General features: G+C 41.0%; 1 protein-coding gene across 9 annotated transcripts in view; it reads right to left on the bottom strand.

Moving 5' to 3' along the window:
• lrmp (lymphoid-restricted membrane protein) overlaps window positions 1-22,371 on the bottom strand; it is a 52,500-nt gene extending 30,129 nt beyond the window's left edge. For 4 of the 9 annotated variants that reach the window (XM_034673682.1, XM_034673683.1, XM_034673684.1 and 1 more), the window contains exons 1-16: window positions 22,224-22,371; window positions 20,641-21,380; window positions 19,101-19,211; window positions 16,361-16,541; window positions 14,699-14,757; window positions 14,534-14,609; window positions 12,483-12,641; window positions 12,274-12,391; window positions 11,613-11,663; window positions 11,366-11,443; window positions 9,402-9,458; window positions 9,170-9,229; window positions 8,183-8,247; window positions 6,812-6,905; window positions 3,158-3,307; window positions 582-656 (exon numbers count right to left, since the gene is read on the bottom strand). In XM_034673682.1, coding sequence (XP_034529573.1) covers window positions 582-656; window positions 3,158-3,307; window positions 6,812-6,905; window positions 8,183-8,247; window positions 9,170-9,229; window positions 9,402-9,458; window positions 11,366-11,443; window positions 11,613-11,663; window positions 12,274-12,391; window positions 12,483-12,641; window positions 14,534-14,609; window positions 14,699-14,757; window positions 16,361-16,541; window positions 19,101-19,211; window positions 20,641-21,325 — 2,019 coding nt within the window. In that variant the 5' untranslated portion in view covers window positions 21,326-21,380; window positions 22,224-22,371. The remainder of the gene's footprint in view (window positions 1-581; window positions 657-3,157; window positions 3,308-6,811; window positions 6,906-8,182; window positions 8,248-9,169; window positions 9,230-9,401; window positions 9,459-11,365; window positions 11,444-11,612; window positions 11,664-12,273; window positions 12,392-12,482; window positions 12,642-14,533; window positions 14,610-14,698; window positions 14,758-16,360; window positions 16,542-19,100; window positions 19,212-20,640; window positions 21,381-22,223) is intronic. The other 5 variants (XM_034673687.1, XM_034673686.1, XM_034673690.1 and 2 more) reach the window with 3 other exon arrangements.
• Window positions 22,372-22,373: the final 2 nt, after the last annotated feature.

The following is a 22,373-nucleotide window of genomic DNA, read 5'->3' as shown; positions in this document are numbered from 1 at the left end:
CATTTGGTATGTTTACTGCTATTTGCCAGTACGTGGTTAATGAATGCAGAGTGGCAACAATGCAGGAGGAAGGGGGGGGAGAGAGAGAAAGAGAGACAGAGAGATACAGAAAGTTGGCGCGAGGGAGGAGGGGAGTGGGTTGTGTTCATGGTACGACACACTGACTAAACAGCACAGCTTGGACGGGGCCTGTTGGAGAGTTATATAAGTGTGAGATCTCTAGAGATGAGGAGAGATAGTGGGTGGGTGGGAGGGAGAGAAAGAGCAGAAATGCACTGAGGGAAAAAGAGTGAAACAGGTGGAGAGAGAAAGAGAGAGAGAGGAATCACATTGCGTAATTTCATGAGTCATATAGAAGAAGGCGCTAAGACGGCCCTTTCCAGCCTGATATCAACTTGGACATATACATGCACACACACAGGGAGACACATAGACCATACTTTTGCAGTACAGGGTGAACCTGCAAGTCTCTTTTGCTCACATTAATCGCTTGAGATAGACTCCCACTGTACGCCAGTATAAATGTATCTTTAAAAGACTGAGTGATATGTGACCTGGAGATTCGTGTGAGTGTTGCCTACCGTCTGTGTGTGGTCACCCTGCAGGCCTCTCACTATAGACGAGATGGATTCACTTTCTTCTTTGAAGTCTCTTTTCTGAAAGGCAGAGATAAATATACTTTAATACTTTATGCAATACTTTAAAGAGAGTCATGAGTTCGATATATTTTGCCCAACATTAGGAGCAACTTGTAAGCCAGTCAACGAGCTTGGGTGCATTTTTAAACAAGTTTATGAACTAGAACTTGCCAAATTCCTAACTCGGTCAAGGCAGATGGCTGTCTAACATGAGTCTGGTCCTGCCGGAGGTTTCTTCCTGTTAATGGAAGTTTGTCCTTGCCGCTGTAACTAGCTTAATTCTGCAAAGTGCTCTGCTAGTGGTGGATTAAGATGAGATCAGATCGAGTCCTGTCTAGGGATGTCAACAATTACTCGTGTATGGATTAATTGGTTAAGAACTTACTCAAACACATTTTTGTGTTTAGATTTTCTATCTCGTGGAAAAAACATCATGTGGTCTCATATTTGGTTCAGCTATCAGGGGGGTGTTTGAAGTTTAAAGCATGTTTCAGAATCAGCTGACTGAAGGTGTTGCTCACAGCGGAGACACTCAGCTGGGGGCTGCGTCTGAGTGACAGGTCTCCATGAGTGATTTTTTTCACCTGACCGCGTTCATATGCTTATTCTTCTCAATAAGAAGGAGTAGACAGAAAACTGGACACTGTGAGTCTGAAATATGATTCTGTTCAGTTCCCTTGTTGCAGTCTGAATCTTCACTCTATGACCATGCGTCTGCTGAGATTATGAACCTGCTCCACATGTTGATATTAAGCATGTTTAACGTTTTGAACGCCTCAATATGATGCGTAGATATTTCATTCTGTCAGTTCTACACGCCGTGAAGGAAAATTTGATTCAGGTGAAAAACGCATTTGGCATGTTTTTGACAGAAAATGTTTACGTTTTTTTTTTTATGATTAATCAATAATTGATCATTAATATTTCCAAAGATCGATCACGGAAAATACTTGAAATTTACATCCCTAGTCCTGTCTATAAGAGAGCACTGGATCTTATCCTGTCTTGATGTTGGGTCTTTGTTATCTTGTGGAGATAACATTTGTTGTGATTTGGCCTTATATAAATAAAGATTGACTAACTCAGGGGTGTCAAACTCATTTCAGTTCAGGGGCCACACACAGCCCAAATTGATCTGAAGTGGGCCGGACCAGTAAAATCACAACATAATATGTTTGTATGGTCTTTTTTGCCATGATGAGTCTCACAGTGGGCTTTTGCTCTTTAAGCACTGAAACCTGCTGTGAACACACCAAACACACAAGTTATCCATTCACCTGACACCAAATTTAATGTTTACAGCAAAAGAACAGATAGATTATAATAATGAAGAAGGTAAAGTTGACTATTTTGGACTCCTCAGCTCCAGCATGAACAGTTTGCTTGCTGGACAGTGTTGTATGCAGCGGTGTAGTGCTAGTGTTAGTAGTTAGTGGATCATCTTATAGTGCCCAAAAAAATCTTTATGAATCTCAATCAGATTATGCAAACAGCAAGTCATCTATTTTATCACTTAAAAAAAAGTCCTGAAAAAAAACAAAACATTTTCAGCTCCTGGTTCACTCAGTCAGCACCATAGACTGTATACAATATGCTGCTGGACTGCTGTCGAGCTATTGTGATGTAAAGAGGCTGGCTGACTAGCCAACAACTACAGTGTTCCCGCCTGTCAGTCAAGTCAGCTGTGCCTCTCATTGGAAGACTCATAATCTCAATATCTTCCAAATTGCCGCATTAGAAAAAAATTCAACCCCTACAGTGTGTGCCGATAGAGAAATGAGCTATCCAAAATACACTGGTCTTTTGTACCAGGCTGTAAACATGTTTATTTCTACTGTAAGGATCGTCTTGAGCCAGCCTCAAGCAGATCCTCAATGAACTGCAGTTTTTAGCACTTCCACATTGGACTCATATTTTATAGACCAGAGGTTGCCGCCTGATCTCAAATGAAATTTTGAAAATAGCAAGTAATCTATCGTCTCACTTTAAGAAAAAAGGTTTTGGTTTACTCCTATGATTTGATGTGACCCCCCAGAGGATAAATCTGAAATAGTAGTTACTTTCATTGAAAAATTCCAGTTAATGTGTTCTCTGTAATTTCTTCACTTTACAAAGTGGTTCCGCGGGCCGGATTTGAACCTTTGGCAGGCCGTTTTGGCCCGCGGGCCGCATGTTTGACACCCCTGGACTAACTGATTGAAATTATGAGTCAAAGTCATAAGGCAAAAGTGTAGGCTGCATCTGTAGCAAGGGACAATTACAAATGTACTCATTATTTTAAGCTGAACTTCTACAAATGTAAGTTTTTTTTACATATACAACAATTGATTATTAGTTGACTGTAACAGACTGATATTTTCAGTTACAAAGTATATTTAAAGTCAATCATAAGATATAAAACATTTTCACAATTCAGAAGAAAGAAATTAGTTGGATGCAAAAGATACCAAAAGTTTAAGGAGGCACCAATTTACAGGTATTTGTCTTTTTCTCTCACACACGTGATCACACTTGGTTACCAGTTTGTTAAGCAGGCTCCTGAAGTCTTGAGCCATGTGTTCAGGGCTGGGTCCTTGCAGCATAAACAGCACCTCCCTGTCCAGGGTCTCGTCCAGCGGAGAGGCAAAGCTCATCGTGGTGGACAAAAGATCAACTCCATGGGGGGCCTGCTGTAGATAGTGAGCAAAATAGATGAAAATAATCAGTCTATTTATTAAAGAGAGGGTGGAGTATATGACATGAAGATAGTTAGATAGAAGATAGTTGCAGCTCATGTTTAGATGGTACATTTTATTGTGTATGAAATATGTAAAGATCTCTGCAGTCTGTTGAGGAAATATGTCAAGAGATTTTAAGCCTGCCCCCTAGGGTTGCGAAATTCTTTGAATTTTCAAAGTTGGAAACTTTCCATGGGAATTCACGGGAATTAACCAGGAATGTACTAAATTGAAGGTTGGCTCTTAGTAGGGAACTTAAATATAGTTGGGGAATATATATTTGATCATAATCCTGACTAAAACAACCAGATTTCATGCAAGTACAGTTGAATATCTCTGCTATTCCTCAATCACATGCACATAGCACACTGCTTACTGCAGGGCTATTGAGACCATGCCCCCTACATGCACTATACTGTACATTCCTTCATCACATGCACACATGATTTCTAGAATCCTGCAGAGGCTTGAGAAGCTTGAGGGAAGATGATTTTTCATTTAACATCTTGAATGGGACTTTGTTGGAGGGAGAGCAGCTCTTTTCATTTACCATTTTGAATGGGACTTTGTTGGGATTGCATTTTTGTTAATTTTTGAGTGGGTTGGGCTGGGAGTACCTAGTTAACTCAACATTCATATTCAATGAAAGAATTGATTGTTCAATAAAATATTTAACATTTGATAAAGTTCTACTTACAAATAAATCAGTTTTAATTGTATTATTTTGGATGGATGTCTGCTTATAGTAAAACAAATATTTATTCTTGGATATGATACCTTTCCATTAAATTACCCTCAATTCCCATAAACTACCATAAATTCACAGTTAATTCACATTAATTCCCAGAATTCCCATGGAAAGTTTCCAATTTGGAATATTTCCTAAATTCCCCAGCTTAACTTCCCATGGAAAATTACGGGAAACTTTCTGGAAATTTACGGAAATTTATCATGCAAAAATCTGTGCTGCCACCGATGCACGCAAACCCTTCTCCGCTTTTACTTCTCTGCTTTCTCCCTCAAACCCACAACCCTCCACTATGTTGACCCCGGACATGTTTGCCTCGTACTTTACTGACAAGGTTGCTACCATCAGTAATAAATTCTCTGAGCCTGACCAACTCAGCTCTCGGCCACCAGCTAGTGATTCCTCACTCAGCTCATTCTCTCCACTGAGTGAGAGCCAAGTCACCAGGCTTCTGCTTGCCGCTAAACCCACAACCTGTCAGCTTGATCCGTTACCCTCACATCTCCTGCAGGCGATTGAGCCCACAATCAGCCCGGCAGTAACAAACATCATTAACTCCTCTCTGTCCACTGGTGTTTTCCCTACTACATTCAAGCAAGCCAGGGTCAGACCATTGCTCAAAAAACCCACTCAACCCAGCCCAGGTTGAAAATTACAGGCCGGTCTCACTTCTTCCATTCCTTTCAAAAATACTGGAGCGCACAGTCTTCAACCAGCTCTCAGAATACTTACAGAACCATGATCTACTTGATCAGTATCAGTCTGGCTTTAGGCGGGGCCACTCTACTGAAACTGCCCTGTTGTCGGTAACAGAATCGTTACGTATGGCTAAAGCAGCGGGTCAGTCCTCAGTTCTCTTGCTGCTGGATCTGTCTGCTGCTTTTGACACAGTAAACCACCAAATCCTCCTCTCTACACTCTCCTCACTTGGTATCTCAGGGTCTGCCCTCCAGTGGTTCAAGTCCTACCTCACAGGGAGATCTTTTAGAGTATCATGGAGAGGAGAAGTGTCCAATATGCATGGCTTATCAACAGGGGTACCTCAAGGGTCAGTGCTTGGTCCCCTCCTGTTCTCAATTTACACCACATCACTCGGTGCAGTGATCCGCTCCCATGGCTTTTCCTATCACTGCTATGCAGATGATACACAGCTTTTCCTATCTTTCCCACCTGACAACACAACTGTCTCAGCTCGGATCTCATCCTGCCTTGCTGACATTTCTAAATGGATGAGGGAACGTCACCTACAGCTCAAACTGTCCAAGACTGAGCTTATTATCATTCCAGCCAGTCCCACTGTGGACCCACAGATCAATATCCAGTTTGGATCACAAAACCTCATGCCCACTAAGTCTGCCCGAAATCTGGGTGTCATGATCGATGACCAGCTAACCTTCAAGGTTCATGTTGCCTCGATTGCTCGGTCCTGCCGTTTTTCCCTCTATAACATCAAGAGGATTAGACCCTACCTGACAGAACACGCAACACAGCTCCTGGTTCAGGCTCTTGTAATGTCACGCATTGACTACTGCAACTCTCTACTGGCAGGCCTCCCTGCATTCACAGTTAAACCTCTGCAAATGATCCAGAACGCAGCAGCAGCACGTCTGGTCTTCAACCAGCCTAAGACAGCTCATGTCACTCCCCTGCTCATCTCACTACACTGGCTTCCAGTTGCAGCTCGCATCAGATACAAAACTCTAATCATGACTTACAAAGCAGTCACCAAAACAGCTCCAGTTGACCTGGAACCCCTCATCCAGGTCTACTGCCCTTCTCGCCCGCTACGCTCAGCCTCTGAAAAGCGCCTAGTGCTTCCAGCACACAAGGCCTCAAAACCACTAGCTTGACTCTTCTCTTCTGTTGCCCCTAAATGGTGGAATGAATTGTCCAACTCCATTCGATCTGCAGAGTCCCTCTCTACTTTCAAAAGACAGCTAAAGACCCAGCTCTTTAGGAAGCACTATGCACTTAGCTAGACTGTTCTCCACTGTTGTCCCCAGTGGCAGATCATGTCTTCCAGCTACAATTGACTCGCACTGTCCTGCTCTACTCTGGGAATCTGTGTTCAGATCTTGAGTGACCCAGCACTTGGTACTTTGGTCATTATTGTGGTGATGTTAATTGTTGATGATGATAATGGAAGGTCTTAGATTGGTTGGTTGCTTCATTGTAGATGTTCCTTATTTCGAAAAATAAAAAATAAAAAATAAATCCTTACTTACTTTTGTGCATTGCCTTTACACTGCTTGGCAGTACCTGCACCCAAATTGACTTGAAGCACTTTGTTACTCTTACTGATCTTGTTTCCTCTTGTCTAGATCTTTGCTTGTGTTAAATGACATTGTAACATTGTACTGAAAATTTTCCACCCCTTTGCAACCCTACTGCCTCCAGGCAAAGCATTTCCCAAAACTTTAGCTTGTGACAAGAGATTACATAATAATGCAAAAATAAACTTTATTTTTTGCAGTGGGTGCTAGTGTTGATTCTGCATCTTTTTGCAATGCATTTAGACATATTTGTGAACAGTCATGCTGCTACAAGGAAAATCAGCCATGAATTCTTAGTGAGGAACAAAAGACTGGGCAGAAAAAACATGTCAGATTGAAACTTTAAGAAAGTGATGGGAGATATGAGAATAGGAGCAAGGGGCAAAGAGGAAACAAGGTGAGCAAGTTAAAAACACAGAGTAAGGGAGTGCTGACCTCCAGTGGTGACTGTGCCAGTGCCAGTTCTGTTTGAAGGGATCCCAAGCTGCTTTGGTTCAACCTGTAGGCCGCCGACAGGGACAGACCAGCCCTTTGAGAGGGAGGAGGGCAGAGTTGAGTGGAGGGGTGCACAACAGTTACAAATACATTACAGATAAGTAAGAATCATTTACAAAGTTAAGACAGGAGCATACAGAACTCAAGGTACTGTCTATCGTTTACCTTTCTCTGACATTCAATTGACAGTGTGAAAATTAGTCATCATGTAACCTATACTTAAAGCTGGGGTTGGTAGTCAGATTTAGATCCACTTTTTGTTATACTGGTTAAAATGATCTTTATGTCCTGATGGTAATCAATACATAATGTGCTCTTAAAAAAGAGTGAAGAAAAGCTGCTATCTACAGCCGGAGTAAACCTGGGAAAACACCAACCAATCACCGTTTTTTGGGTCCCAAAATTTTAAACCATTCAAATCCCGTCCTGCCGTTCTGCCCTCCTCCTGCGCGTACATTTCCCCTGCGTGCACTCCGAGTCCCCGTCCCCTGCCTCTACTTCCCCTGACTCTACTGACTGCCCCTCTCGCTCGACCTCGGGCCTGTCCCCTCTGACCTGATGAGGTGCTTTGTTCAGGACTGTAGTCCGGATCAGAGTCTAAAAAGCTCTCACCACGGGGGCTCTGACAAGCAGAAGAATGAATGACATTTACTAAGTCCTACAGAAAATGTAGATGTGTTGTAGCGTCCGTCCGGACGCTGTAGGGATGACGAGCCGGTTCGTGAACACGTTTAGTTTTAATAACCGGTCACTGTCGGCCGTGATCACGACAACCAACAAAACAACAATCAATGTTTGAATGAATGAAGAACTTCTCCTCTTGTCTCTCCTCTCTCCCGCTCACACACTCTACACCTCTCCTGATGCCTTCACTGACTGTCAACACTGTAGGAATTAAGAGCATCTACACTGAACAGGTTTAACAAACAGTAGAGCTGTTACAGTATTATATATGTGTTATAACTTTTCTCCTGATCTCGTGTCACTGGTACAACGGGATAATGCTAGCATGTGAGTTGTGAGTACTAACAGCAGCCATGTTTGTTTGTGTTTTTAACTTTCACTATGAGAATGTTTTGGTGAGGACCGGTTTTGAATCAGTCACCATCATATGGTCGCAAGTCAGCGGTGCTCGTGCATGTGAGCAGGGGGGCGTCATTTTGGAGGAGCTCTGAGGGAGGAGGGGAGGGGTTAGACGGAGTCCTGAGGAAATGCTACATTCAAATTCATGCTAGTTTTCCGAGACTACCAACCCCAGCTTTAACTAGACCAAAAATCACTCCTAGGTCATTAGTTAGCTGTTCCACTTACCCAGTCAGGTCTGGATGGAACATCTGCATCTGGTTCTCCAGCTTACTCTTGTCTGCCCTCAGCAGCTGGAATCAAAAATAGAGTCACCAACATGACTGTGACAACTCATGTTTTTGCCTGCCCTTCCTGAGCTTGAACAAACTACAAAACTGAAGCGTTGAAGGACAGCAGCTGATTCATTTCCCACACTCAGCCTCCACAATCAAAATGTCAGTGACTCACATGCTGATAAGTGTTCCCACTGTGCTTTAGCAAGAAATATATGTGTTCTAATATTCTGAAATTTATAAAGAATATTTTTCAGAAGATATATAAAATATTCCATGATAACTTGAGGCTCATATCTTCAGGGAGTTTGCTCTGCCAACAATTCTGCAAGGTAGCTTGGAGCCAGATGTAGAAGTCCTCTCGTGTTAGAACCAGAGTGATCTTGTTGCAATATTCTAACTTGAAATGAAAAGTGCTTTTTGTGAATAAAAATATCACGCTGAATTTAAATATTCATGTAGACTTTAAAAACGTAATCATATCCTGCAGTGCTTAACATCTCATCTGCTTGTGCACTTCCAAATCTCTTATATGGGTCTTATTATGTTTCATATAACAAGGAAATTCCCATTAGTGTACATCCAAATTTGAATTCCGCGGGCTTCCCTAAGGCTGCAGATTCGCGATGCCAAAAAGCAGGACAAAGAAACTCCCATGGAAACTCTTTTGTACCGTTAGCAGCTAGCCTGCTTCACGATGCCGCATAGCTGTTGTTTCCATGTTGTTACTGTTGTTACTGTTTTGAATGTTTTGACGTTGGTGTGACTTGTTGTACTGTTTTGTTTGTGTCACCGCTGGCTGAAAGACAAATTGCCCCCCAGGGATAATAAAGAAACCTTGAACCGAAATCACTGATTGGTGCATTTGCTGACTGTGAAATGTGAAACTTGCAGATGTGCAGAAGTTGAAGGTATTATGAGTAAGGTTCAACACACTAACCTCTGTGATGGATGAGTATTCCTCCACTGTTGCCTTAAGCTCATTTATCTGCCTGCTCTTCTATAAAAGGAGGTAAAAGACAAGAAACCAGGATGAGTTTTTCAGAAACGTCAACATCAGACAAAGATCTATAGCTTAGGCTGTTAGCTGAATCATAGTTTGCCAAATGGAATCGAGCATGCAACAAAATGGCAGGTTAGTTGATATTATAACAACATACTAAGGCACTAACCTCTCGTATCACAGAGTCCTTCTCTGTGGCGACAGCATCAAAGGAGTGGATTTGCACCTAGGGGCAGTGAAGGGGCATTCATTTCACATAAAACACAATACAAAGCATTTCTTACATGCCTGAGACAGATTTACAGATTTAAGGTTAGACAGAGTCCTGAGGAAATGCTACATTCAAATTCATGCTAGTTTTCCATGACTCCCAGCCCTAGCTTTAAATTTGATGCCAGCAACACATTAAAAAAAAAGTTAAGACAGGGGCATATTTATCTGCATGTTGCATCAACTCTTTTTTTAAAACGTGAGAAAAGTTTTGGAACCATGGAGACCAGTTTCTGCAGTCTTGAAAATGAAATGTCCAATTCTTGCCTGATTTCAGCTGCTCAAAAGTTAGTGGGACTCCTTGTGCTAAATGTTTTCAATGGGTGACGAGTCAGGACTGCAGGCAGGTCAGTTTAGCAACCAAACACTTCTACTACAGAGCCATGCTGTTGTAATATGTGTAGAATGTGGTTTGCCATTATCTTGCAGAAATGTGCAAGGTCCTCCATGAAAAAGGCATTGTCTAAATGGCAGCATATGTTGCTCCAAAACCTGTAATATATATATGTTCAGTTTTAATGGTGACTTCCAGGAAGAGTAAGCTACCCATGTCGAGGACAGTTATGTATCCCCCATACCATCACAGATGCTGGCTTTGATTACAAGCTGGATGTTCCCTCTGTTCTTTAGAATTGGAGGATGCAGTGTCTTTGATTTCGTCAGGCCACAGTATGGTTTTCCATTTCATCTCAGACCATCTCAAATGGGCTTGGACCTATGCAGGCCTCTTCTGTTTCTGGATCATGTTTACATACAGGGTTTCCTCTTTGCATGGTCAAGTTTTAATCTGCATTTGTAGATGCAGCGAAAATGGAGCGCCCTCTGCAAGCTAGTTCAGGCTGACAACTCGAGCTGCGCTCATTCATACTGACACGTCATCACCCTCCCTATCAGCTGATCTCAACATCCTCTCATTGGCGGTCTATTTAAGCTGCAGGTCTCCCCGTCTCTGCTTCTGCTTTGCAAGTGCTCCTGCTGTCCTGCTCAGTGCTGCATGAAAGCTTTGTACCCGCCTCCTCCCCGGCATCCACCTGCAGGCTCCAAGGGGGGTTAGTTCTATCTCATTGCTCCTAAATGTCTGCATTTGAATAATCTACGAGGAGTAATGAGGTTCGGAGCCCATACGCCAAACACAATCCTGTATGCTGCAATAAACTTTATCTAAAGTAAACGCGAGTTGTCTGACTGAGCTGTGTTCACAGACGATGGCTTTTGGATGTGATTTTGAGCCCATGTGGTCATTTCCACTGCAGAGTCATTTGTTTTTAATGCAGCACCACCTGAGGGCCCAAAGATCACAGATGCTCAGTGCTGGTTTTAGGGGGTTGTCCCTTTTGCATAGTGATTTCTCCAGATTATACGAGTCTTTAATGGTATTAAGATTTTGAAATCCCGAAATTCTTTGCTATTTTAATTTTGAAATTGCTGAACTATTTTGCTCAAGCAGTCTCTCATAGAGTGACAAACCTCTTGCTGTCTTTGCTGTTGAGACTCTCCTCTCTGGAATGCCCTGTTTACATCCAGTCGTGTTACTAACCTGTTGTAGATCAACCCTCATTGAGATGTTCCACCAGGGTGTTTTTTTTATATTATACAACTTTTCAGTGTTTTGCTGTCCCTGTCACAACCTTTATGAAACATGCTACTGGCATCAAATGTGCAATGAGCATGTCCTTTTCATCAAATTTTTCATTTTCAGCATTTGGTATGTTGTCCTTGCAGTATTTTCAATTCAATACAGGGTCTAAATGATTTGCAAACTGTCAGAATTAGTTTTCATAAATATTTTACACAGTGTCCAAACTTTTTGGGAATTAGGTTGGTAAAAATGTATTACAGAATGAAAGGCTTTTAGAAAGGTACCTGAAGGTCAGCGTTAATGTCACACAGCTCTGATATTCTCCTCTGAAGCTCATCCATCTCCATGGTGACCTTAAAGTTCTGGGGAGGCATCAAAGGAGTCAGGGTCACTAGCGAGAGCTTTTTATGGGCAAACTTGTGAAAATGTCTCCCTGTAAGCTTTCAAGGGAAGGGTGAGTATAACTGGCTCACTTTAAAGTCAGGTCATTGATTTTAATGTCAAAAGAATAACTACATCTCAGTGAAATACCTCTTCCTGAAGAGAAGCGATCTTGCCAATGAGACTCTGGTTTTCCTTCTCCTAAGAAAAAAGACAATGACAATTAATATAAGTTACCTGAATGTATGTAAACACCAATATGTCTACTGTTAAACATTTTTGTTCTAAATTAATTTTTTTAAAATACTGTGTAAAAAGAAAATCTCGAAAATCAACTTGACTTAGAAGAGGAACAGTGGACTTGATACGACGAGCGCAAATTGAGAAGCCAACAGGCCTTTTCCAAAGCATGCACGGTTTTCCTTAAAGGATACCATTCTGAGATTAACTATGAGTGTGCTGTGTATGAATTTCAGCTTTCACATTGTTTCTGCATGCTGCAAATATGTGGCTTGAAGCACATGCAGAATTAAAATCAGAGCATTTACCATTAAGTTAAATGTCTCAATAGGAAAGCTGTAATTGCCAAGTTGAATTCATGCAATCAACTACAAAAAAATACCATTAAATGACTATTTTTTCAAACCATAAAGAGTTTGAATACCAAGTTTAAAATACCAGGTAGACTGTATGGAAGCTGAAACTGTCTAGATATACTGTAGTGTAGAAGAATCAACAGACACAAGATATCAGAATGCCTTTTTCTCTTCTCTGAGCTGTGTATTTATCGATTTTTGTTTGTTTGACTGACCACATGTTTGCTGTGTGCTGAGGCACGAGCTCTGCCTTCCTCTGTGCAGTTCAGAGAAGCTTTCATCTCCTCCACCTCCTCCTTTAGAATCTTCTCCTTCTGGACAAGCTGCTGGGTACTGTTAGATGAAAAACAGAGATGTGAATTCAGCAGACTGCTCTGTGCTACCATAAATCTGTGTAGTGCATTTGTATTCAGAGTTGTCCTACACTCTGGCCTGATTGCGCAGCTCCTCATTCTCCTCTGCCAGCTTCTGGTTGCTGTCCTCCATGCCCTCCACCACCTGCTTCAGCTTCCTCACCTCTTCTTGGAGCTTGTGATTGTTCATCTGAAGGTCGGCGACACAATACACCAGCTCTGATGTCTCACTGTTAAGTAAAAAACACACAAACACACATATTCAGGGTTCAACTGGACTCTATTTCTTGACTTTGAAATAACATCCTGTTGAAGCGTATCTCTGTCTATTTTCAATGTAACAGTATGATACAAGTCTTGCAGTTCTAGACTGAAACATCTGCTGTTAGACACTGTCCCATGCTAAACCAAACTAATGAAGATTTGTTTTGTGGGAATGCACGAGTATAATGCCAGATAATAGTGAATAAAGGGGAAGGATTAGATAAGTTTTAACTTCTTCCTACTCCTTTTCGCACATGGAAAGTAAAATGTTTCAGTGTTTGCTGATGGAACTAATTGATTTTGTATTATTTTGTATAACTATTTCTTCTTTTTTACTTGTATGTTTTTTTTCTTCTATTTTACCTTTACATGTTTGAAATAAATACTTCAAATCAAATGTAAGCATGCTCTACTTCTTCTCAAATAGCTACAGTCATCAAACAGCAGCAGAGTGAAGCATGCATCAAGATTGAGGAAGGGACTGGACACAAATGAGACATGTGGTATGGAGTGCTCACTTAGTTAGTTATCCCAATCTGCTGATATGACATTGTGATATTACAGTAACATTATACCTTTAATGCTAAGTGGATGGCTAACATGACAGCTGTTGAATACCTACTCCAATTTTAGACAGCGTAATCAACTGGAACAAAGCTGTAATGTTCATAATGAGTCCTGTACAAGCAGCAACCTCAGGCCTTGAGAATTGAAGCCAATGCGGAAGTGCTAAAATATGCAGTTCCTCAAGTGTCCACTTGAGGTTGGCTCTGGAAGTACCGGAAACCACATACACACCCATTAAAAAAAGCAGATCATTACAGTAAACATGTTTACAGCCTGGTTCAAAAGGATTACGAGTATTGCATAATGAGAGGCACAGCTGAGTTGATTGACAGGTGGGAACACTGTAGCTGTTGGCGAGGAGGCTCAAAGCCCGCCTCTTTTCTTCACACTAGCTCAACAGAAGTTAGGTTGAGTTTAGCTGTGAAAAAAGCTGCTTGTTGCCCGTCATTTTAAGAGGGTGGAGAGCAATCAGCCAATCGGTGGAAGGCAGAGGGAGCTGTACAGACATATCACTCACAGCAGCCTGCCTGCTGCATGGATGACAGAGTTTGTTCAGTAGTTTTCCTCAGTTGATAAGATGTGATTGTTTAGAGAGCTCCTTATTTCAGATTTGTGCGTCCATTGAAAGTAAGTTGTTTTAATTGTCCTAATTGTCTGGGGTTATAGTATTGTCTTCGTACATTTCAGTTTCACGCTTGTAGAATAGTAAGTTTGACTTGTATTGTTTGTGTTTGCAGAACCCACACTCACAATTCAATGAATAAAAGGACACTTTTCCTGAAACTCGGCCTGGTCATTGGAAGTACCTCTGATAAAGCGAAGCCAGAGTTCTTACTCTCCACAGCGATTCAGATTATCTTACATTAGACTCACTATTTTTCATTAGCATTTCCAATATGGCACCCGCTGACGACAGGCTTCAAAACATTTGTTATACTGTCTATGGTCCTGTACCATTACAGCAGCCGGTACATTTTTTATCAAAGCCACAATGAGGAGTGTGCAACTGGTTATTAAACAGGGCACAGTTATAACTGAACTACCTACAGAAGCAAACAAGACCATCAGTAAGAAAATTCTATTTAGCTATGTTTATATTAACAGCATGCTAAGCCTATGAATTACTGTTTATACTGGGGTTGCCAACATATCTATCTTTACACATAGGCTGGAACCTTAGTGGTTCATGAACCACAAGAGCAGGCGTGGGTGGTTACATACATAAAAGACATGGTATTCAGTATTCACACATATATGGACACAATCTCATCAAATGACACACATCACTCACAATTCTGCTCTGGACGCATCCCCACCAAAGCCCTCCAAGCTTCCAGAAGTCATATTAAGCAGCGTGGACCTCTTAGCTGAAACACAGACATTTCATCAAAATGAGATTGTGTGCAATAAAAGGAAATGGAAAGCAAATGAGTACGTACAGAATAAGCCAACTCACCAGACAGGCTGTCTCTGATTTTGACTGAATCCTGAGTGGTATTTTCTGCCGGCTCCTCCCTGAGAAACAACAGAAAAAGTCAAACCCCAACACGATATTTTTTAGGGTTTAGTGAGGATGCACTGCAGGCATGTTGCTTTTGGACTCCAGAAAACATTTTTTGCATACTTTGTTGAAGTGTTTCATTTTTGGTGCCTGGCATGCTCAGCACTTCAAACAGTCAGCTTTTTGTTAAGTCTGAAAATAATCGTTTATGTGATGTACAAAATGCAGGTAACAGTAGTTACTCATTTGGCAGTTACTCAGATGATGTCTGCCAATAATATAATTAAGCGTGTCGTAAACCGCAGTAGAGGCAAGGATCCTTTAGTAACAGAATCTAGAAACTAGTCTGGACCTCTATTTATGATTACAACCGCTGAAAGTGGGACCTCTTTTGTTTGTTTTTTAAACTTTATCATCAGGAAAAACATCTTTCATTTCAACATCAGCCGAATCAAAATAGATCAAAGTTATCAAATGCCCATTTGACCAAGACCTGATAGAATGCACTGGATGATGACACACAACTGCCTCCAGGACATAAACACTTTGCTTTTAAATGTAGATGCACATAGCTGAAACTATGGGGGAGAAGATTTTCAGCAGTGATCTATCATCTGATGCATCGCCCGCCTACTCTACTTGCATAACTCGGACACAATAGCTGAGTGGCTCTTCTCTGCAAGGCACAAGACTAGTGAGGACAATGCAATCTTTCCTTGTTGTTACATAGCACATTAACGGGTCTCTATATACAGCTACACATATGTGTAGAGGGAAATGGAAAACATGTTGAGCACATCTGGCGTAACATTTGTCATTGAGCAGATCTTGGTTAGCAAATTTGATGACAGAAAAAGCGACTAAGAGTCAGAAATACACAGAAGAATAAAAGTGAAATCTGGTCATCATAGCATTAAAGGGATATTTCAGTTTTTATGAAATGAAGTTGTATGAGTTTTATGTTACTAATAATTGTAGCAGCCACAATGGATGCCGCTCAGCTCGACCCCTGTCATGAGAAACTCCAGGGAGAAACTGCATGTCTGTGTTGCTTCCCCGGTAGAACGTATACCTAAACTGAGATGAGTGCTCGGGTTTAAGTCTTTTAAAACGAGCTAAATTACATAGCAGAGCTGGCCGTGTCTGCAGAAATCTGTAGCCTAGCTTACGCGATGTTCCTCCCTGGAGTTTCTCATTAAAGGGGCCGAGGTGAGCGGCATCCTTTGTTGCTAGTACAATAACTATTGACATAAAACCTATTCAACTCCACTTCAAAAAGCATGAAATATCCCTACACAGCAACGAAAGCTACACTATCTGGACAAAAGTATGTGGCCACACCTGCTAACTATGCACAAAGCAAGGACTATAAAGACATGGTTTGATGAGTTTGGTTTGGAAGAACTTGACTGGCCCATACAGAGCACCTTTGGGATGATCTGTAACAGAGATTGCAAGCCATGCAATTCAATACATTAATCTGAAGCCACCAATCAGATCCATACAACAAAGCCTGAAAATGCAGTCTCTTCCACTCAATCAAAACCTGTATCTGATGTATTAGTACTCAGGAATATCTCCCTCAGCCTGTGGTGTAAAATAAGTGGTTTTCAGTACCCGCTGTTGCGGCGGTCATCGATCCACTCCCTCATGACGGCGTGGTAGGTGTCCAGGTCAATTGAGACGTCTTTTTGTTCCGGATCAAGCATGTTGCATAGTTCTTCCAATCCGCTGTCTTCTGATCCGCGACTGGTAGTGTGCCGCAGAAAGTCCACGATGTGAGACACGTACACTTTACCTGGAAGAGGACAGAGATAGAAAATTGTTTCTCATCCGGTAACTTTATATCAAATATCAATTTAAATCAATCAATCAATCAATCAATCAATCTTGATTTGTATAGTGCAAAATCACAACAAATGTTATCTCAAGATGCTTTTACAAACGTAGGAGGTCTAGACCACTCTATGTTAAATATATATATTTGGTATTATGTATTTACTTGTTGCTTAAGCTATTTTTCAAAATATTTTTGTCTGTGTTGGGCGTCATTTTTAAACATTGAAAGCAGTTACAATTGAGATTTTAGAAGTCACACTTGGGGCGCTGTTAGCATAGCCATTTAAATGTGTGCCCCATACACAGAGACTATAGTCCTTGTCTCAGTGATCACTGGTTTGAGTGCAGCACCAGGGATATGATGCATGTAGGCCCTGGCCATTGCAAGCAATATTGAGACTCATGAGGGAACTAATAGGTTACAGAGATCCAAAGGTGCCAAGGGAGTGGATCGAATACATGTTGTAGAGATCAGATGTTAAAGAACACATCTATTCATAGCTTGGTCTCAATGAAATCTACAAATTCATTTTTGCATTTTGTTCTTTTTTTCAATTTGAGTACCTTCTAACTAATATTTGTTCTTATTTTAGGAATTACTTAATCAAAAACATAGACCTCGAAACAAACTGTATCGATTGGAGGAAAGAAAAAAGCTAGCCATCAAGTGAACGGCACAGACAAGTAAGACTAAAGTCAGATTCTAAGATGACCAGAAAAGACCAAAAATGGTTATCACCAACATTACAAAGAGGCAAACTGTACAACTATTAAAGATTAAAGCTTCTTTAAACTCTTTCTGAATTACATTAAAGAAAACATTTACCTGCCTGCAATTCCATGTGATTACCTACTGCCCTCTTACCTCAGAAATACTGTAACCTTACTCAGTCCTCCCAGGACTCCAGGCATCTAAAATGAAATGGCCTACATGTTTGTTTTTTCTTTGTTTGCTGATTTGTTTCCAACCTCCAGTATGTCTCTTTTTTGTGTATGCATTAGGGATGTAAGGATATATTGCAAGATGGTAAAAAATGGATACAAATAAGGGTGGATTAAAATCCATTCAACAACATTTGTATCTGGATATTATTTTTAAACAGTAGAGGGTGCTATCTGTATTATACTCCGCTTGTTCAACATCATGAAGTCTCTTGCTGCTCTCTCGTCACTCGCTGAGTGGAGGTGTTTGAAGTTTAAAGCATGTTTCAGAATCAGCAGACTGAAGGTGTTGCTCACAGCAGAGACGCTCAGCTGGGGGCTGCAGCTGAGTGACAGGTCTCCACGAGCGCTTTTTATCTCCACTGCCGCCAGACTGATTCTGACCCGGTTACTCTCCCGGCTGACACATGACCACGTTTAAATGATTATTTTTCTCAATAAGAAGGAGAAAACTGGACACTGAGTCTGAAATCTGATCCTGTTCACTTCTCCTGTTGCAGTAAATCCACATGTTGTAGTCTGAGTCTTCACTCTATGACCATGCGTCCACAGAGATTATTTATAAACCTGCTCCTCACGTTGATATTCAGCGTGTTAACATTTTGAACACCTCAATATGATCTGTAGCTGTTTAATACTGTCAGTAATATACACTGTGTCGTGAAGGAAATTATGATTTAGGGGAAAAAACACATTTGTCATTATTTTTGACATGGAAAATATTTACATTTTTTTTATTGATTAAATGATAATTGATCGTTAACATTACCAAAGATCGATCACGGAAAATACTTGAAATTTACATCCATTATTTAAAGAGATTGACCTTATTTGTTTTAATATTTCATACTTTCATTTGAGAATTGTTCACTTTCCATTTCTCTATAATTGTTCTGAAATTTTCCAACATGGTATTTTTGTACGCTGATTTTAGTGTGCAGTGGTTTTATTTGAGTTACAACACACCTTAAAATGAAAAAGGCTGACTTTGTTTACAAAGAAATATAAGAGAACAAATATAAATCCCAACTGTCCATATCTGAGAATTGAAATAAAATAGTTACTTAAATTTTGAGTTCAATCCAGTTTTCTTGAAAATCGTTAGAGAATCGTGAGTGAATCGTATTGTGAACCAAAAATCAGGATTCGAATCGAATCGTGGGTTGAGTGTATCCTTACATCCCTAGTATGCATTTATCTGTTTGTTATGTATCTGTCTGTGAGAAAATTATTATTAAAAAAGTAAGACAAAAATAAATGAAGCTTCTTTATGGGTTCTTATAAAGTTTCATAAACCCTAACTATGTGCTGCACAATGTGAATCATTCCTCAAAAGCATTGAGACTTTTAAGAGGCTGCTATGAACAGAAAGAAAACCTGAAGCAGGGTTTAATGTTGCAAATGCTAGGATGTTAACGAAGACAACAAACACAATGCTAATACTGTAGCTGCGAGGAGTGTAGCAAAGCACTTCATGATCTCCTATCAGTCATACTTAGGCTATCACACTCGATGCATTAACCATGATCTTTGATGGCGGTACTATTACAGCACGTGTGTGTTTGCGTAGGTTTACCTCGGCGCTGGGTGTCACAAGCGTGGAAGATGGTATCCAGCAGATTCTCCTCACAGATCAGGCTGATTTCTGCCATGGTTTCTTTCCTGCTTTCAGAGGTCAGCGATGGTCCTGAACATGGATGTAACAGACAAAAAACACAGTGTTGAGTTGAATCGCAAAGCAAGCACATGATAGAGTTTCCCTCAGGCACAGCGATGGCCAGACAGTGAAAGTAACAGCTATGTCATACGAGTTAGTTAGAGGCTAATAACTTATAAGTGGGCCTGCGTTTGATCTCTGATCATTTTGTTTCTTTCAAGTGTGAAACATGGTTTTTTTTTTATTCTGATTAGTATCAAGAAATTTGATTAAACATAATTAATAAGGGTAAAATTGTTAATATAATCCCAAAACTGGAGAAATGTAGGTTTTAAAGTAGATTTTGAAGCAAAATGAGAAAGGATAGAACTCATCTAAAGCTTGTAATAATTCTGAAATAAAAAAATAAGGCTCCTTGGACTCTGAAGCCCTTGGGATTTTGTTTGCTTTGCCTAGTCAGTGTAGTCTCTAGTTCTTTCTCTAATAGCCTTTTCAGCACACATTTTCTCTTCAAGGGAATTCACTTGAATATGAGAGTAGCTGGATTCTTGTTACCATGAAATAAAACCCTACTTTCAGAGAGCAAACTGTTAGTATTTTTTAACTTGTTCCAATATTATTAGGGATGTCCCGATCCTATATTGATATCGGATATCTGTCTGATATCAGCAAAAAATATCGGATTATATCGGACTGCAACTAAAATAGCCGATACAAGCACTCCCATACAAGCAGTCCATTCCAGACTCCAGACTCCAGAGCCCACATGATCACAACAACAGCGTGTGCTGAGGTCCGAAAAAGACGTTGCAGCTGAGTGCAAAACTTGTCATGCAATCTTTGAAACGGAGAGCTACCTCTGTGAGGCCACTACTGAACGGAAGAACAATCCTTTACATTACTGGAGAGCCAACCAAGCTGGACTCCCAACCCTGGCAGCATAATTAGTTTTTATTGGATTTATTGAGGTTATTTTTCAGGGTCTTCTAATTTATTCTTTATTCATTTTATTCAATTGTAGAATATTCTTATGTTTAAGATTAAAATGTATGTAACCCATTGGTTAATAATACATGGGTCAGTTTTTCTCATACCTACTGTTGCTGGCTATTGTTCTGTTTGAGTAATATCACTTGATCAAGCCTTTTCTAACATTCCATACTACAAAATAAGTAATAAAAGTATGTATGATTTGTGCTGATATCGTATCGGATCGATGTATCGGCCAAACCTCAAGGTTGCAATATCAGTATCGTATCGGAAGTGAAAAGGTTGTATCGGGACACCCCCCTAAATATTATACAACCAACTAAATTAGATTTTAGACCAAAAATTCTCTTTCTATAGAAATTAACTCAAGCTGTAAGTATTTTCTACAACATTTTGTTATGTGTTTGCAGCAAGTATGCTACTACATCAACATGCACATGCCAGTTAGCAGGCAGCTACTCCTCCCTACCTCCATCTCCCATGGACAGTCTTTTCACAACCAAGGCGGGGTACGGCAGCTCGCACTCTGTGTTGTTCCCCGTGTCTCCCGAGTAAAAGTTCAGGTTGTAGGCAACAGTGCTGTTTGGGGTGAAGGTACGAGACAGAGGAGGGTTTCTGTTTGGCCTCTCGCTCTCCGGCTGCACAGACTGCGGCTCCTGTGTGAATGTAAAGTACGGGGAGTCTTTTGACTGGCCTGCAGGTGTTGAACAATACCTCTGCCATGTCTTCACTTTGTTCAAATCACTCCCATCAGCACCTCTCCTCTCTCCCAGAGTGCTTGTGATAGTGTATGTGACGTTTGCTGGCGTGGGATTGCATGCTGGGGTGGAATGGGTCGACAGAGGGATGGAGGAACCCCTGCTGCTCCTACGGGAAGCTACAGAGCCCTGCATACCCATCCCTTTTCCCTTCTCCGTCACTTTCTCCTTCCCTCTCTCCCCCTCATCTCTGTGGTTGGCCCCTTTTTTCAGGATGGCCTCCAGGTTGTGCCTGAGGCCACACTGTGGGCTGTCGTAACTGCTGGAGGAGAGTTTGGGGATCTGGAACGGGGAATTCGGCTCTCGGTCACCTCGCCACTGAATGGTCTGCAGTTTACGGCAGATGCTGTCCACGGGGTTGTGGCGACGGTTTGACTGGGGTGTGTAATAGTCCATGCTGCTGATGGCAGGGCTGCAGTGCTGGCTTCCTGGCTAGAGGCGAGGCTGAAGTCTGCGCAGAGCGAAGCAGAAAATATTTTGCGGTTGATAAAAGATAAAAAATCAAGACACTCAAATATAAAACACAGAAAAGGCATAGTTGCATCTGATAAGTGGCATATTCTGTCCTAAAGTAGCTGGGTCTGTATGACCAGATGGTAAGAAGCAGAAAATGAGCAGGTAGATCAGCATTGTTATTTATTAGGCATACAGAAGATACAATTGAATAACAATGCCTACATGGAGAAGCTGGTCATTTAATAATGCAATTAAAGGATAATTCAAGACAAGCAGTACCAGATGACTCTCTACTATTAGTTACAAATTGTATTTGCTGTTATAAAAAGGTGAAGAGGGAAAAGGTGGGTATTATGGGGTGCCAAATTATTACCTCCCTCTCAGCCTAATTTGTGAGCATTAGATCTCTAAAATAAATGGACTTCTACATGTGTGGGCTTCGTTTTCAATAGAATTAAAGGGGCTCAAATTTAGCATATTCGCATATTGAGGCACCAGGTGTTCGAACGAGCTCACTAATTTCAGTTTGCTCACGAGCTTCAAACTAAAGACAAAAAGATTTCACCATATAATACAACTCCATGCAATTAAAGGACACTTTTTTAATTATTTTTTTCATCTAAATTATTTCTCTAACCGTGAATTGTCAATACGACCTATTTTATTTGAAATGTGTCCACAAATGTATCAAAGTCTGACAAGAAACACGCTACGACACTTCATATATGACACTTTCGAACAATATGATAACGCCTGTCCAACAAATTACAAATACAACTGGAGCATGCAACTTTCAGATGAACATTGTTCGCCATGAAGAGAAACATATATTGGTTACCTTTGAACGCTTGTTTGGGAGAATATCCACCAAATGTTTGGCTGACTGTCCCCTCGCATTCACAGAGCACGCGCACAGGTATTTGAACAAGCAGCGCTCGAGGCAGAAAGAGTTAAAATGAGGTGGGTGTGCACGAGCCCAAACATGAGC

Source organism: Notolabrus celidotus, chromosome 21 (genome assembly GCF_009762535.1).
Source record: "Notolabrus celidotus isolate fNotCel1 chromosome 21, fNotCel1.pri, whole genome shotgun sequence".
Taxonomy (NCBI): domain Eukaryota; kingdom Metazoa; phylum Chordata; class Actinopteri; order Labriformes; family Labridae; genus Notolabrus; species Notolabrus celidotus.
Note: the sequence above shows the minus strand (reverse complement) of the source record. Positions and strands in the feature narration are given on the sequence as shown.